Genomic DNA, 13,043 nt, shown 5'->3' with positions numbered 1-13,043 from the left:
ACTTTACATTTTCCAAATCTGTTTTTAATTTAATTTTCTTTGCTTCCAACCCTGAAACATACTGGTCAGCCTCCTCTGTTAAATCCTTTTCTTCACACTGACTAAATAACTCAATTAGTTGATCACTGATATCTTCAACATTCTCAAATGCCAACTCAGTCTCTTCATAAATACCCTGTAGTACTGTGACGGGTGCCTGATCACCGTGTGCTGTGGTGAAGAGGTTGGCCTTCCTGGTGAACTTGACCCTTTTTCTTTCGCCTTTTCCTCTTCAGCGCCTCAATCTCGTCGTCCTTACCCATCATGGAACAACGTTGAAATGGTTCACACTAAACTCGTGGTGTCGTTGTAATGTCATTTATTTCAACCTGTGAAGATCATTACAGTCAATATGTATTTTAAGTCAAAGCATCAACTAAAATATAAAGAAAGGACCCTTAATAGCAAACTTGAAGCTTGTAATATTACAGTCACATATTTCACACAATTTTAATATGCATTCAATAAATCCAAAGATATCACTCACGTCGTAACCTCTGAGAGTTTAGTGAGAAACGATAAGGGTCATGTTCACTACCCTCCACAAATCACCTGTAGGTCCTGCCAACATGATACAATTCGCTATAACAACTTATACCTACGTGGATAAAAGAAGTAGTCATTGACACTAAATAACACAAGGGCCATGCGCACTACCCTCCACAAATCATGTGTAGGTCCTGGCAACACAATACAGTTTCCTATGCTAGCATGTACATGTATAAAAGTAATAATACGACACTAAAGAAAATATCACATAACCCTTACTGCAACAATCAGGTACATTACCTACACTTTCCCTCGTCACGCCTGCCCAGTGCTCAAACCACCCGAACAGCCGTCTGGTAGGGCTGGGCGGGAACCGGTTTCAGAATCGGTTCCGACGGTTCCGCTAGTCCTTGCTTGGAATCGGTTCTGAGTCTTGGAGCCGGCTCCGCCTTATCGGTTCCTCGTGAGTACTGATGGCTGATGCTTGTGAGTTACAAATCACAAACAGTTATGCAATGTTTAAAATATGTAATCATAAATATTATTCAGGAAGCTTTGCAAATGGTATCTACAAATGAACGAAATGGAGTGTAAAGGAATGATACATGAATAGCGTCCCTTCATCCAGTATTCAAGGAAATCACATAAATGATATGAAAATATTTCGTTCATGACGGCCAATAGTATGAACCGATTTAGTGTTGCCATGTGCGTAACACTCTAATTGGTAGAAGTCCTATGACGTCATGGCAGGGTATAAACAGTAGTGAGCGGACGGTGACTTGCTCACAAAAGCTAAAACTGCCTAAGAGAGAAGGAATCTGTGACTCTAATCCTAATGAATAAATATAGACCTTATTTTTTTTTTCAGATACTCAAAATAACTTACTTGCACGTTGCACTCCATCCCTTCGTCTCTCACATTATAACGTAATATTTTTACAGGCATCAATTCTTTTTGAAAGGCAGCGTGCTGAAGGTGCACAAAACGCGTTTGTACCTACCTTGCAGCGTCAGAGCAAAGAGAACGGAGATATACATCTCACTTAATTAAGCCTAAGTTTCACGAAAAATAATGGCATCCAGGCGGAATAGAACAGCTCCAGTGTGGATGTACATGGAACAGACGTCGTCTGATGTCGTTGTATATTTGGTGTGTAAAAATAAGCTGAAGTACAGTGGAAGTACATTGAACATGATGAAACACCTGCGCACCAGACATCCCCACTGAATATGTGGAGTTCAAGGAGGATGCAGATATGGAAATTGTTGCCAAACACTCCAGATCATCCACCTCTGCTCAACCAACACTGATCGAGGCTCCACTAGGGCTCAGCCCTATAAGAATGACTCGAATAAAAAGAAAGAACTTGACGCTCTGGTTGTCAGGATGATAGCGGAAGACTTTCAACCACTATCTGTTGTTGAAGACAAGGGGTTCAACAGATTAGCAAATGGACTCAACCCCAGATATGACTTGGCAAGCCGCAGAGAGATAAGAAGGATTCTCTTACCTTATATTTACAATAGAGAGGTAGAGAGAGTCCATCAAGAGCTGGAGAAAGCGAAACGTATTGCTTTAACAACAGACATATTATGGACATCCCGACAAACAAAAGCATTCATGACAGTGACAGCTCACTACATATCCCCAGAGTGGGTCCTCATGTCTGCTGTGCTTGATGCTGTTCTTATGGCTAAGTCCCACACAGGAGATAGTATTGCAGAAGAGATAAGACTTGTCTATATTCAATGGAACATTTTAGATAAAATTTACTCAATTGTGACTGAAAATGCAGCAAACATGACTGCAGCAATAGAAACAAATGAATGTTCGCCCTATCCCGTGTTTTGCGCACACTTTGAATCTAGTTGTTCATGACTCCATTAAGAACACTGAGGATGTCCAAAAGCTAAAAGAAAAAATAAAGACCATTGTAAATTTTTTCCATCACAGCGTGAAGGCTTCTGGTAAGCTCAAGCAGGTGCAAGAGCAACACAAGCAGCCTTCAAAAAAACTCATTCAAGATATAGAAACTAGATGGAATTCTACACACTACATGATGGAACGATATTTAGAGCAACATAACAACGTGACACACTCTCTGCTATCTGGGGAAAACTAGCTAATATGTGTCTGTCTAACGAGAATCTCTACCAGTATTCCAGATGAGTCGTGGAACCGCTACACACTAGTGGTAACCGTCTGAGCAGCGAACTGGGGGCTCCAAGACTTGGTACCAAACTCACAACGCGCTCTCTAAACGATTCCCCACGGAACCGATTCTGGAACCGGCTCCGCCTGATAACCCATCTGAGCAGCACGTTGGCGGCTCCAAGCCTCAGGTACTCATCCCGCGGGCTGGCGGCTCCAAGACTCTGGTACCGGCCCCGCGCGCTCTACAGGATTCTCCGCGGAACCAGTTCCGGAACCGGTTCCGACGGATCCGTTAGCCCAAGGAATCGATTCCGTGAATACCAAAGTTATCGGTTACTGACCACCACTACTGTCTGGCCTGCTAGTCCAGCTCCGCGTGGCCACCTCTCCCTCTAACCAACAAGACAAATGCGCAGCGACACGCGTGATAAACCACGACCAACCATCACTTTACATTTGGATTATATAGTATACCACCAGGAACATGTACAAAAATAGATACACAAACAGATATTACATACAATAGACACTAAATTGCTACACAATATAGATGTGCCGTTAAAAACAAAACTTAGGTAATCACCTCTTCCGTTAACTATCACAATGATCATACTCATATAACTACTGAGTCTCTTTATTCTTATAAACTGAAGGGAATTGTGCTCAGTAAGGGTGGCTTTGGTGCCCAGGAATCTGAAAAGTGGTTTGCGTGTTAGTGTTGGCGGCTGCAGGTGGCATGGCTGCGCGCACCTCCGCCACCTACACATGTATGAATATTGGTGCTTAGTGCGGGACTCAGTGCATCACTGTCCGAGCATTATACCATATTACCGGTGTTTCCAGAATCTTTCACATTAACACTACAGTCAGGGATCCCATAAACTTCAACACCTTCGCACTTTGCAGTTTAATATCAACAAATGCAAAGTACTTAGTGTAGGTAGAGGAAACCCACACTGTAGATACACATTAAATAATTCTGGTAGGTACAGGGTACGAGAAAGATTTAGGAGTTATAGCTGGCTATGAACTCCGACTAGGAAAATAGTCCAAAAACAGGACAAGTAGGGTATTAGGAGTCATTTTTAGGACTATTAAAAGCAGAAGCCCCGAAGTAATATTAAAGTTATACTTGGCGCTGGTCAGACATCTAGACTACGCTGTGCAGTTCTGGTCCCCACATTACAGGAAAGGTATAGGTCTATTAGAATCAGTACAGAGGAGAATGACTAAAAGGATACAGGGGATGAGGAGTATTCCTTACGAGGCGAGACTGAAGCTGTTGAATTTACATTCCTTAGAGAGACGTAGGTTAAGAAGGGACCTGATAGAAGTCTTTAAGTGGTATAAGGGGTATAACAAGGGGGATATAAGCAAAATTCTTAGTATCACCAATCAGGATAGAACAAGAAATAACGAATTCGAGCTTGAATAATTTAGGTTTAGGAAAGAGATAGGAAGAAATTAGTTCTCAAATAGAGTGGTAGATGAGTGGAACGGAGTCAGTTATCATGTTGTTAGTGCTAGGACATTAGGGACCTTTAAGAGAAGATTAGACGGCTTTATAGATGGGGATGATCGGTGGAAATAGGTAGGTATATTTGATACAGGGACTGCCACGTGTAAGCCTGGTCGCTTCTTGCAGCTTCCCTTATTTCTTACGACCTTATGTTCTTATGTACTTTATATTATTGTTACATCTGTTACCAATCCTTCCTTCCGCCACTACCACCACCACCGCCACCGCCGCCACTGTTCACTGGTGTTGTTCCTCTCCTTGCCAGTACATCCTTCACCTCCATCACCACTCTTGTATCAGACTTTGTTTCACCGCCATCACCACTACCACCATCACCACTACTATTACCACCACTTCTACTACCACCATTACTATCACAGCGACCACCACCACAATCATTACCACCACCGCAGTCATTACCATTATCACTACCACAACCACCACCACCAATACCACCAACACCACCACCACCGCCACTATCACCACTACTACCACCACCACTACTACCATCGCCGTCACTACCACCAATACCATCGCCACCACCTCCACCACCACCACCACCACCACCATCACCACCACCAGCACTACCACCACAGACCCATACTCAGAAACGCTTTGCTCTCTCTCCATGACTATTCTCAAAAGCCTTACAGATGGTCAGCCCGGTTATCAAGAGTGTTTTCCTGTTTATAATGCAGAAATATTGTTAAGCTATCACCAGAGCAGAAAAAATACCCTTGAAAACCATTAAAAACCATTGTCAACATGGCTGGACACACACAGCATTCATAACTTACAAAACAATCAAACAAAATATAAGAAGGGAATGTAAAGAACAGAATAAAAGGAACTGAAAAAAAACAAGGTTAACGGACTTAACACACCCCAAAAATTTTAACAAAATATAAAGACATTAAAAAGCAGCCTGACTAGCACAAAGCTATAATATATATAATACAAGACCATAAGAAATATACAGAGTGGAAGAAAATGAGCAAATATTTAAAGACATATGGAGCAATGTTTTTTAGAATAAGCCCCACAGAAAATCTGCAATATGATAAAGATACAGAATTGCTAGTTAATAATTATATCACCAATAACAAAGCTCAAATACCACCCAGTCAACAAGGCAACCCTGACAATCCAAGTAAGGATACCTATTCCACAGCACACACCACATCACACCACAAGAAATAAAGCAAACAATAAAACAACTCAAAAACAACACACCTGGTGGAACAAAAATAAATAAAACCATATCGCTAAACTTACCAGACAACGTCCTCGAGATCTTCGCCAGACTACTAAACATCGCTCTCTCCATGGGCTATTTCCCACAACCATTCAAGCACGCTGCAATCACACTCATCCCCAAACAGAACAAGCCAACCAATGACGCACCGAATAATTTAACTTGTAGAAGTACCTGGAAAAAATTTTTGAGAAAATAATCAATAAAAGAACACGAACATTCCTTGAATCTAATAAAATTCTACCAAAGCCCCAGCATGGATTTAGAACAGCAAGATCAACAAACACGGCAATAGCAACAACAGCAGAAACAATCTCAAAAGCTTTATCACACAAAAAAACAATGTTGAGTTGCACTCAAGGACGTCTCAAGGGAATTTGACAAGGTGTGGCTAAGTGCACTAAAGTATAAGCTTAATCAAATAAAATCATCCAGCGTCCTTAACAAGATGTTATGTAGCTTCTTAGGCAGTAAGTCACCATCCATATCACTAAATAACTACATTGGCCCACCATTCCAACTTGACAGTAGGGTACCACAGGGGAGCAGTATCTCACCCACCTATATACACACACGACATTGCAACACCACTCACAGACACCACAAATATCCAATACGCAGACCACATCACACAAATCATCACATATGCAAAAGGTAAATAAAAAAAAAACGTTTGCAAAGAGAATAGAAAAAAAACTATGAAAACAAATGGAAAATCAAAACAAATACACAAAAATTAACATTTCTTCATATAACAATGAAAAAGAAGCAACCAGTCATACGCAAAAGACGCTTAAACTCAAAACACACAAAAGACATCACAAAAGAAGCACAAATAGCAATAACCATTAGAAGATCATATGCACTAAACACTAACATCAAACAACACCTTATAAAAGCGTGCATACTACCAATAATTACTTACCCAACACATGCTCTAAACGCAATCTCTGGAACACATTCACTATCGTTATAACGACAACAAAAGAAAGCACCACGCTTCGTTTATAATGAGAAATACTCATATACCAAAAATTACAAAGAACTACATATACTTGCAAGACTAGACCCAATCAATGCAACGCAAGAGGAAACCAAATCAAACACAATATACACACACTCAAGGACTTCACGTACACAAGCACAATACACGAGCACAAACAGGGAAGGGAACACGCCTGGTTCAAGAACCCAATCAACACTTTATCAAAGGCATCACCGAGACCATTATACACATAAACCTCTCAAAATTAATACTCTTCATACACTCACATGAGGATCAGACATTGCTCATACCTTTTATTTATTTATGAATTAACATAACCTCTCAAAGCTAATATCAAAATATACATTATCTTTCAACTAATGGCAGTCATTCCGTCATTTTTCACTCTACGACTTCATATCTTAACCCAGCCTTTCATCTTCTGCTCTTTACCGTCTTCTTTCACCCCCACTGTCTTATTTATTCATATATTTATTTATTGATTCATTTACTTTTGCATTTATTTACTTATTTGTTTATTTGTTTATTTATTTATTTATTTTATTTATTTATCTCCATTTATTTATCTATCTATCTATCTATCTATTTGTCTATCTATGTACCCACCTATCTATCTATCTGGCTATTATTTTATCAGTTTATCTATTTCTGTATTCATCTATTTCTTACTGTTTTATCTATATTTTGCTACCTTTTTTATTATTTATTTACTTTATATATATTTTTTCTTATTTTTCATATTTTTTATATTTTTTTTTGTTTATTTATTTATTATATTTATTTTTATTTAATTTTCTTCTTTTGGGTAGAAACATTCTCCATTAAAAGACATGTTGTCCGAAAAAAAAAAAAATGATATATTTATTTTCTCCTAACCGCCTCGCTTCGCCGCCTCAGTCGCTCCTGCGCGCCCCTGCCATCACCGGGAGGATCTTTGTCACCCCCACACTCTCACTCGCTGCCTTCTCTTCTCCCTTCGCCGGGTGATTTACTTACGTTACTTAAGTTATTATTTTTTTGTCTTTATTATTTATTTTTTGTATTTTTATTTAGTTTGTTTTCTTATTTATTTTTTATTGTTTATTTTTTATTTATTTTTTCTTATTTTATTTATTTATTTTTTATTTATTAATTTACTTAACTTATTTTTTATTACTTTCCCGAGTTTTTTTTCCTTCTATTTAGGCAAACTCAACATAAACGCACGCATTTATTACTGAAGGCAAGCACGCAAAAAAAAAAAAAAAAAAAAGAAACTCAAGGACTTCCTGGGTTACGCAAATGACGCATCTACAAGCGCCTCGTCGCCGCAAGAACTCAGCGGCTGCCGGCAGGGCGCGTGGCGGCGGCCTCGCGGTGCAGTGCACGCAGCATCTGGATCACCGCCACCAGAGGGGGCCGCTCGGCGGGGTCGCGGCGGCGAGCCTGCACCACCCACTTGAGAAGGACGGACCTGGCGCGGCGGCAGCTGCTGGGGCACGACAGGAGGCCTAGTCCCTGCAGTAGGTAGGCCAGGCCGAAGGCGTCGCTCGCCTCGCAGCAGCGGTGGGTTTTCTTCAGGATCTCTGGCGCGATCCAGGGGAACTTGTCCGTGTCTGGGATCGCCTGGCTGAAGAGTCCCTTTGTGCCCACAGGCCTCGCCAGGCCCACGTCGATCATGGTGGCCACAGGCTCGCCGCTCTGGGTGGACACGCACACGTTGTCCGCCTTGATGTCATTGTGCGTGTAGCCCTGCCGGTGCATTCGCTGCAATGTGCGGCACATCTGCAGGTGCACGCTGACGGCGTCAGCAAACGAGGGCGCCTTGCGCAGCATGTAGTCCTTGAGCGTCACGCCGGCGAAGGGAGTAATCAGCTGGCGGGTTTCAACGCAGACTCCCACCAGACGCTGCACGCCGGGAAGCTGCAGCTTGCTGAGGCTGGTGGCCTCCTCTACGAGCTCCGGCAGCTTGTCTCGGCTAAAGGTCTTGATGACCAGTTCTTCCTGCGTGCGCGGGCTCACGGTCTTGAAACAAGAGCCGTAGCTTCCCTCGGCCAGAGGCCGTTGCACGGGACCGATCATCTCCCGCACCTGACGCCGCCGGAGCAGGGGCACGCCCACCAGCTGCAGCTTCCGCTTGGCCCGCGTGTCCTTAGAGCAGCCGCGCTGGTTCTCGCCACCGCCGAACTTCTCCTTCACCTCACTGAACCACTCCTGGTAGGAGCGCTCGCGTCTCTGCTTCTTGGGGCAGGCAGTGCGGCTTGAGGCAGGCGACGCGGGCCGCTTGTTGCGCTTCGTGGCGGGTTCCTCGCGCTGGAGGTAAGCGGGCACTGCGAAGTACATGGTCACTTGTGCTTGCTGGCAAGTCAAGGTGGTGTGCTTCTGGTCGCTGCTTTGGAAGAGCGCTGGAATGATTCTCCAGAGGATGGGTATCCTTGGCAGGACTCACCTACCCTCCGTACACCCGGCACACTTTTTATTAAAATTGATAATTTCATTTGCTGCAAATAGCTGAGTGGTGAAAAAAAATATATTGACTACTTAACATCTTCACTACTGCGATCAGATCCTAGCTGATTCTTGATTACCCTGCAATCATTTCCACCGTTACTACCACCGCCACTACTACCATAACTACTACTACTACCACTACAAGCATCTTCTCCATGTTAACTTGTAATGCACAGATTGCGTAGACAAGTGGACTATAGATATTGTTAAATTCCATATATTTGTAGCTCTCGTAGTGTAGTGGTTATCACGTCTGCTTTACACGCAGAAGGTCCCAGGTTCGAGCCCTGGCGGGAACATTCCTTTTATTTAAAGGCTGTCAAAGAAACACTAGAGTTCGGATAATGAGAATGGAGTTAAACTTGCCTAGTATTGAACACTGAATAAGGAGACTTGCAATGGGTGCTGCTCTTCGATCTTTAAGGAGTATTGCAAATGATGATTTGTCTTGTGCATTGTTACCTTTGAATGAAAAAGAGAGTCCGAGAAATGTATCAAAATATGTAAGAATTCTGTATGATGTCATGACCGAGCACATCACTATTATAGTCAATGTGCCTCCTTGCCAGCTCACGCAAGAGTTAGCCATGGCAGGAAAACTGTGTTAATGTAGATATCTTAAAGTTGGAGCAGCAGGTAGATGGCTACGGTCCCAGGGAACTTAGGAATATATTTTTTGGGAAAAAACAATAGAGATTCCCTGATGTAATACTCTTCATGTGTACGGCGATGGTTTGGTTTTGAATAATGGCAGAGCAGGATGTGGGTATTGATACGACAGTGTATTGGGGAAGAGGTTTTGTGCAGGAGACAGTTGATAAAAGATTATCTGATGTTTCATCAACACAGAGAGAGAGAGAGAGAGAGAGAGAGAGAGAGAGAGAGAGAGAGAGAGAGAGAGAGAGAGAGAGAGAGAGAGAGAGAGAGAGAGATATTAGGAAAGAGTGTGTGGCGTTCCTGTGCACAGCGTGTAGAGGGAGACGGATCTTAAGATGTTTCTCCTTCCCTTATTTTGATACGATTATAATGTTCTCAGTTTTATGTGTTATCATTCCTCTTATTACTTCCAGATGTACTATCAGTTATTACGCACTCATCTTCCATACTTTCTCCATGTTCCGTATTAATGATCATTGCAGTGGTGTGTTACGAGGTTTGGGTTTAGTAACAAAGTAATCTTTGTTTTAACATTGAACATCGTGTCCGTCTCCAGTGAAATTATCCTGTAATGCCCGAAATGCTCCAGCTGTTAATTGCTTACCTACTGTCTTTATTTTTACGTATATTTGCTGTATATTTACGAATATTTGCTGTAGACAAGATAAAGTGTTTCAATTGTTTCATGTGTTTCCTGACGAGCTATTGGGTCAGTGAGACAAAAACAAGCAATTTGCTGCATGAACCTAAGTCTTGCTGCATAAAGAGGAAAACAACTTGCAAGATTTGTAGTAAGAATGTAGTTAAACGTGTCGAAATTATATTACATACGTAAATACGAGGCTGGTGGTCACTTAAGGGTGGCCCAGACTAAGCACCACACACTCGTATACTGTACGTACACATCATTAACACTCTTAGCCCCGTCCACCGCTGGTGGAAATCATGTTACGGTCATATACAGTAGTAAAGAACATTTAAAAACTATGCAAACATTCTAGCCAGAAGAAAGGCGGAATTCAAGTAACCACCAACCCTGAGATAATGAGAAGCTTCAAAGCAGGGAACCTGAGCAATGACACTCACGCCAGCCAACGCTGCCAACATGATACAATTCGCTATGACAACTTATACCTACATGGATAAAAGAAGTAGTCATTGACACTAAATAACACAAGGGCCATGCGCACTACCCACCACAAATCATGTGTAGGTCCTGGCAACACAATACAGTTTCCTATGCTAGCATGTACATGCATACAAGTAATAATATGACACTAAAGAAAATATCACATAACCCTTACTGCAACAAAAAGGTACATTACCTACACTTTCCCTCGTCACGCCTGCCCAGTGCTCAAACCACCCGAACAGCCGTCTGGCCTTCTAGTCCATCTCCGCGTGGCCACCTCTCCCTCCAGCTAACAAGACAAATGCGCAGCGACACGCGTGATAAACCACAACCAACCATCATTGTAACCATCATTATATGTTTTATATAGTATCCCGCTAAAAACATGTGTGAAAATAGATATACAAGTAAATAAACAAATATTACAAACAATAGACACCAAATAGCTACACAATAAAGATGTGCCGTTAAAAAACAAAACATATGTAATCACCTCTTCCGTTAACTATCATCACAGTGATGATACACTCCCCACCCCACAATGCTTGTATCACTGATCCTCTACAGGTAGGATGACGGCCAAACGATGAACAGACCTCCTAACCTTTACATCACTTGTACCTTCACACTTTGATCCTGACTGCTGATTCTTGTATCTAACAATTACACCTCTTAACAACACCAAACACCCTGCCTTTACATTTGTTTTAGCAGTATGCCATTTTTGCTGTACTACAAGACTAGGCAAGAAGTCCCGTTGCTATTTCCTCCAAAATGCTGTTACAATATTACCTATGAAATTCTTTTTGTTAGTATCCCCTTCTAACCACACACCTAGTGGAGCATGGTTAGATGCTCGACCTAATAGATTCATTTGGACATAGATAACTTCCAGCGTTCACATCTGATCCTGGTTTAAGTTCTATTGGACGCTCATTAAGTAGGTTGGCTACCTCAAACAGCACAGTCTGTAATCCAGGGAATGATAACTTGTTTTCTCTTATTGACACATTCAAAGTTCTCTTTATACTCTTGATCAAAGCCTCACTTACGCAGTTCTGCCAAGGAGCGTCTGATGATTTAGTGAATACCCACTCCATACTTTTGTCTCTACCAAAATCGCGGATATTGCTTCAATCCGATTCACTAAACATTTGTTTGATTTCCTTCTCAGCTGACACAAACTGAGGACCTCTATCTGAATACATATTACAGGAGTAGCCCCTTATGGACACGAATCGTCTGAAAACCATCAGGAAGCTCTGTGTGTCATAATCCTCCAGGAATTCTAGGTAAACATTTCTGGTGGACAAACAATTGAATATTATTCCATAAGCTTTGCCAAAGGTTCTACGCTTAACTGCACCACGAATTCTGAAAGGGCCAAATATATCACAAGCCGTGTGGTAAAATGGTGGCGATGGCTTAAGCCTTTCCTCTAATAACTCACCCATTTTCTGACCTTCACACTTGGGTGAGAGTCTTTTACAAGTAACACAATTATACTTCACTGATTTCACAATCCTACTTACACCAGGTACCCAAAATTTCCTCTGTAATTTAGCAATAGTTGTATCTACTCCAGCATGATCAATTTGATGTAAATGAGATACATACAAGTGTGTAAACCTATGCCTGGGAGACAAGAGCATATATGTACCATTATTTCAGTTCTTCCTAAGCCATGGTCTCATTGTGTTCCCTACCGTGATTATACCATCCTTGTCGATTGCAGGCCCTAGTCTTTCAAACTTCTTAGGCCAGTCCCTTAAGTATTCTCTCTGTACCTCCTTAACCCAAAGCCTTTTAGCTTCTTGCATGTTTTCACTAGTGATATTTTTAGCAATTGCCAGAAATTTTTTTGCCTTTTATTGCTGCCATTATCCCACTGGTGACCCTGAGCAATTTTGTGTAGCTGTTGAACCTATTCAAGTTGAAAAACTCATGTCAGGATATGTTTTGTCTTTGCGCAGAACTGTCGATTCAATCTCGCATGCTAATGTTTGACCATTCATGTCTGGCAATTGTGTTTCAGTGGTTTGCTTTACAGTATTTTTCAATAGGTAACTTTAAAAATTCTGGGCCATTCTGCCATACTGAGTCACCACCCATTTTGCTGAATAGTCACTGGGCGTGTTAACATGTCAGCGGGATTAATTTCAGATCTAATCCACCATTCGCTAGAATTTGATTTGTTCTTTATCTCAGCGATTCTTCTTCGCACATATGATTTAAATTTATAGGAATCCTTCTGAATTTGATCCCTTACTATAGCAAAGTCCACCAGGTGATAAACAG

At 41.7% G+C, this 13,043-nt stretch overlaps 1 protein-coding gene and 1 non-coding gene across 2 annotated transcripts; one reads left to right on the top strand and one right to left on the bottom strand.

Annotated features, from left to right (window-relative positions):
• Positions 1 to 7,783: 7,783 nt before the first annotated feature.
• On the bottom strand, positions 7,784 to 8,788 carry LOC135108950 (ribosomal protein S6 kinase 2 alpha-like). Its single transcript, XM_064019852.1, has one exon. The coding sequence runs from the start codon at positions 8,786 to 8,788 to the stop codon at positions 7,784 to 7,786; it is 1,005 nt and encodes a 334-aa protein (XP_063875922.1).
• Positions 8,789 to 9,182: 394 nt separating this feature from the next.
• On the top strand, positions 9,183 to 9,255 carry Trnav-uac (transfer RNA valine (anticodon UAC)). Its single transcript has one exon. It is a non-coding gene; the product is annotated as a tRNA-Val (tRNA).
• The last annotated feature ends 3,788 nt before the right edge of the window (positions 9,256 to 13,043 follow it).

This window comes from Scylla paramamosain, chromosome 18 (genome assembly GCF_035594125.1).
Source record: "Scylla paramamosain isolate STU-SP2022 chromosome 18, ASM3559412v1, whole genome shotgun sequence".
Taxonomy (NCBI): Eukaryota; Metazoa; Arthropoda; class Malacostraca; order Decapoda; family Portunidae; genus Scylla; species Scylla paramamosain.
Note: the sequence above shows the minus strand (reverse complement) of the source record. Positions and strands in the feature narration are given on the sequence as shown.

What these genes read in the sequence shown, in the direction of transcription:
- LOC135108950 (XM_064019852.1), bottom strand. Translation starts at nt 8,788, where the DNA reads ATGTACTTCGCAGTGCCCGCTTACCTCCAGCGCGAGGAACCCGCCACG.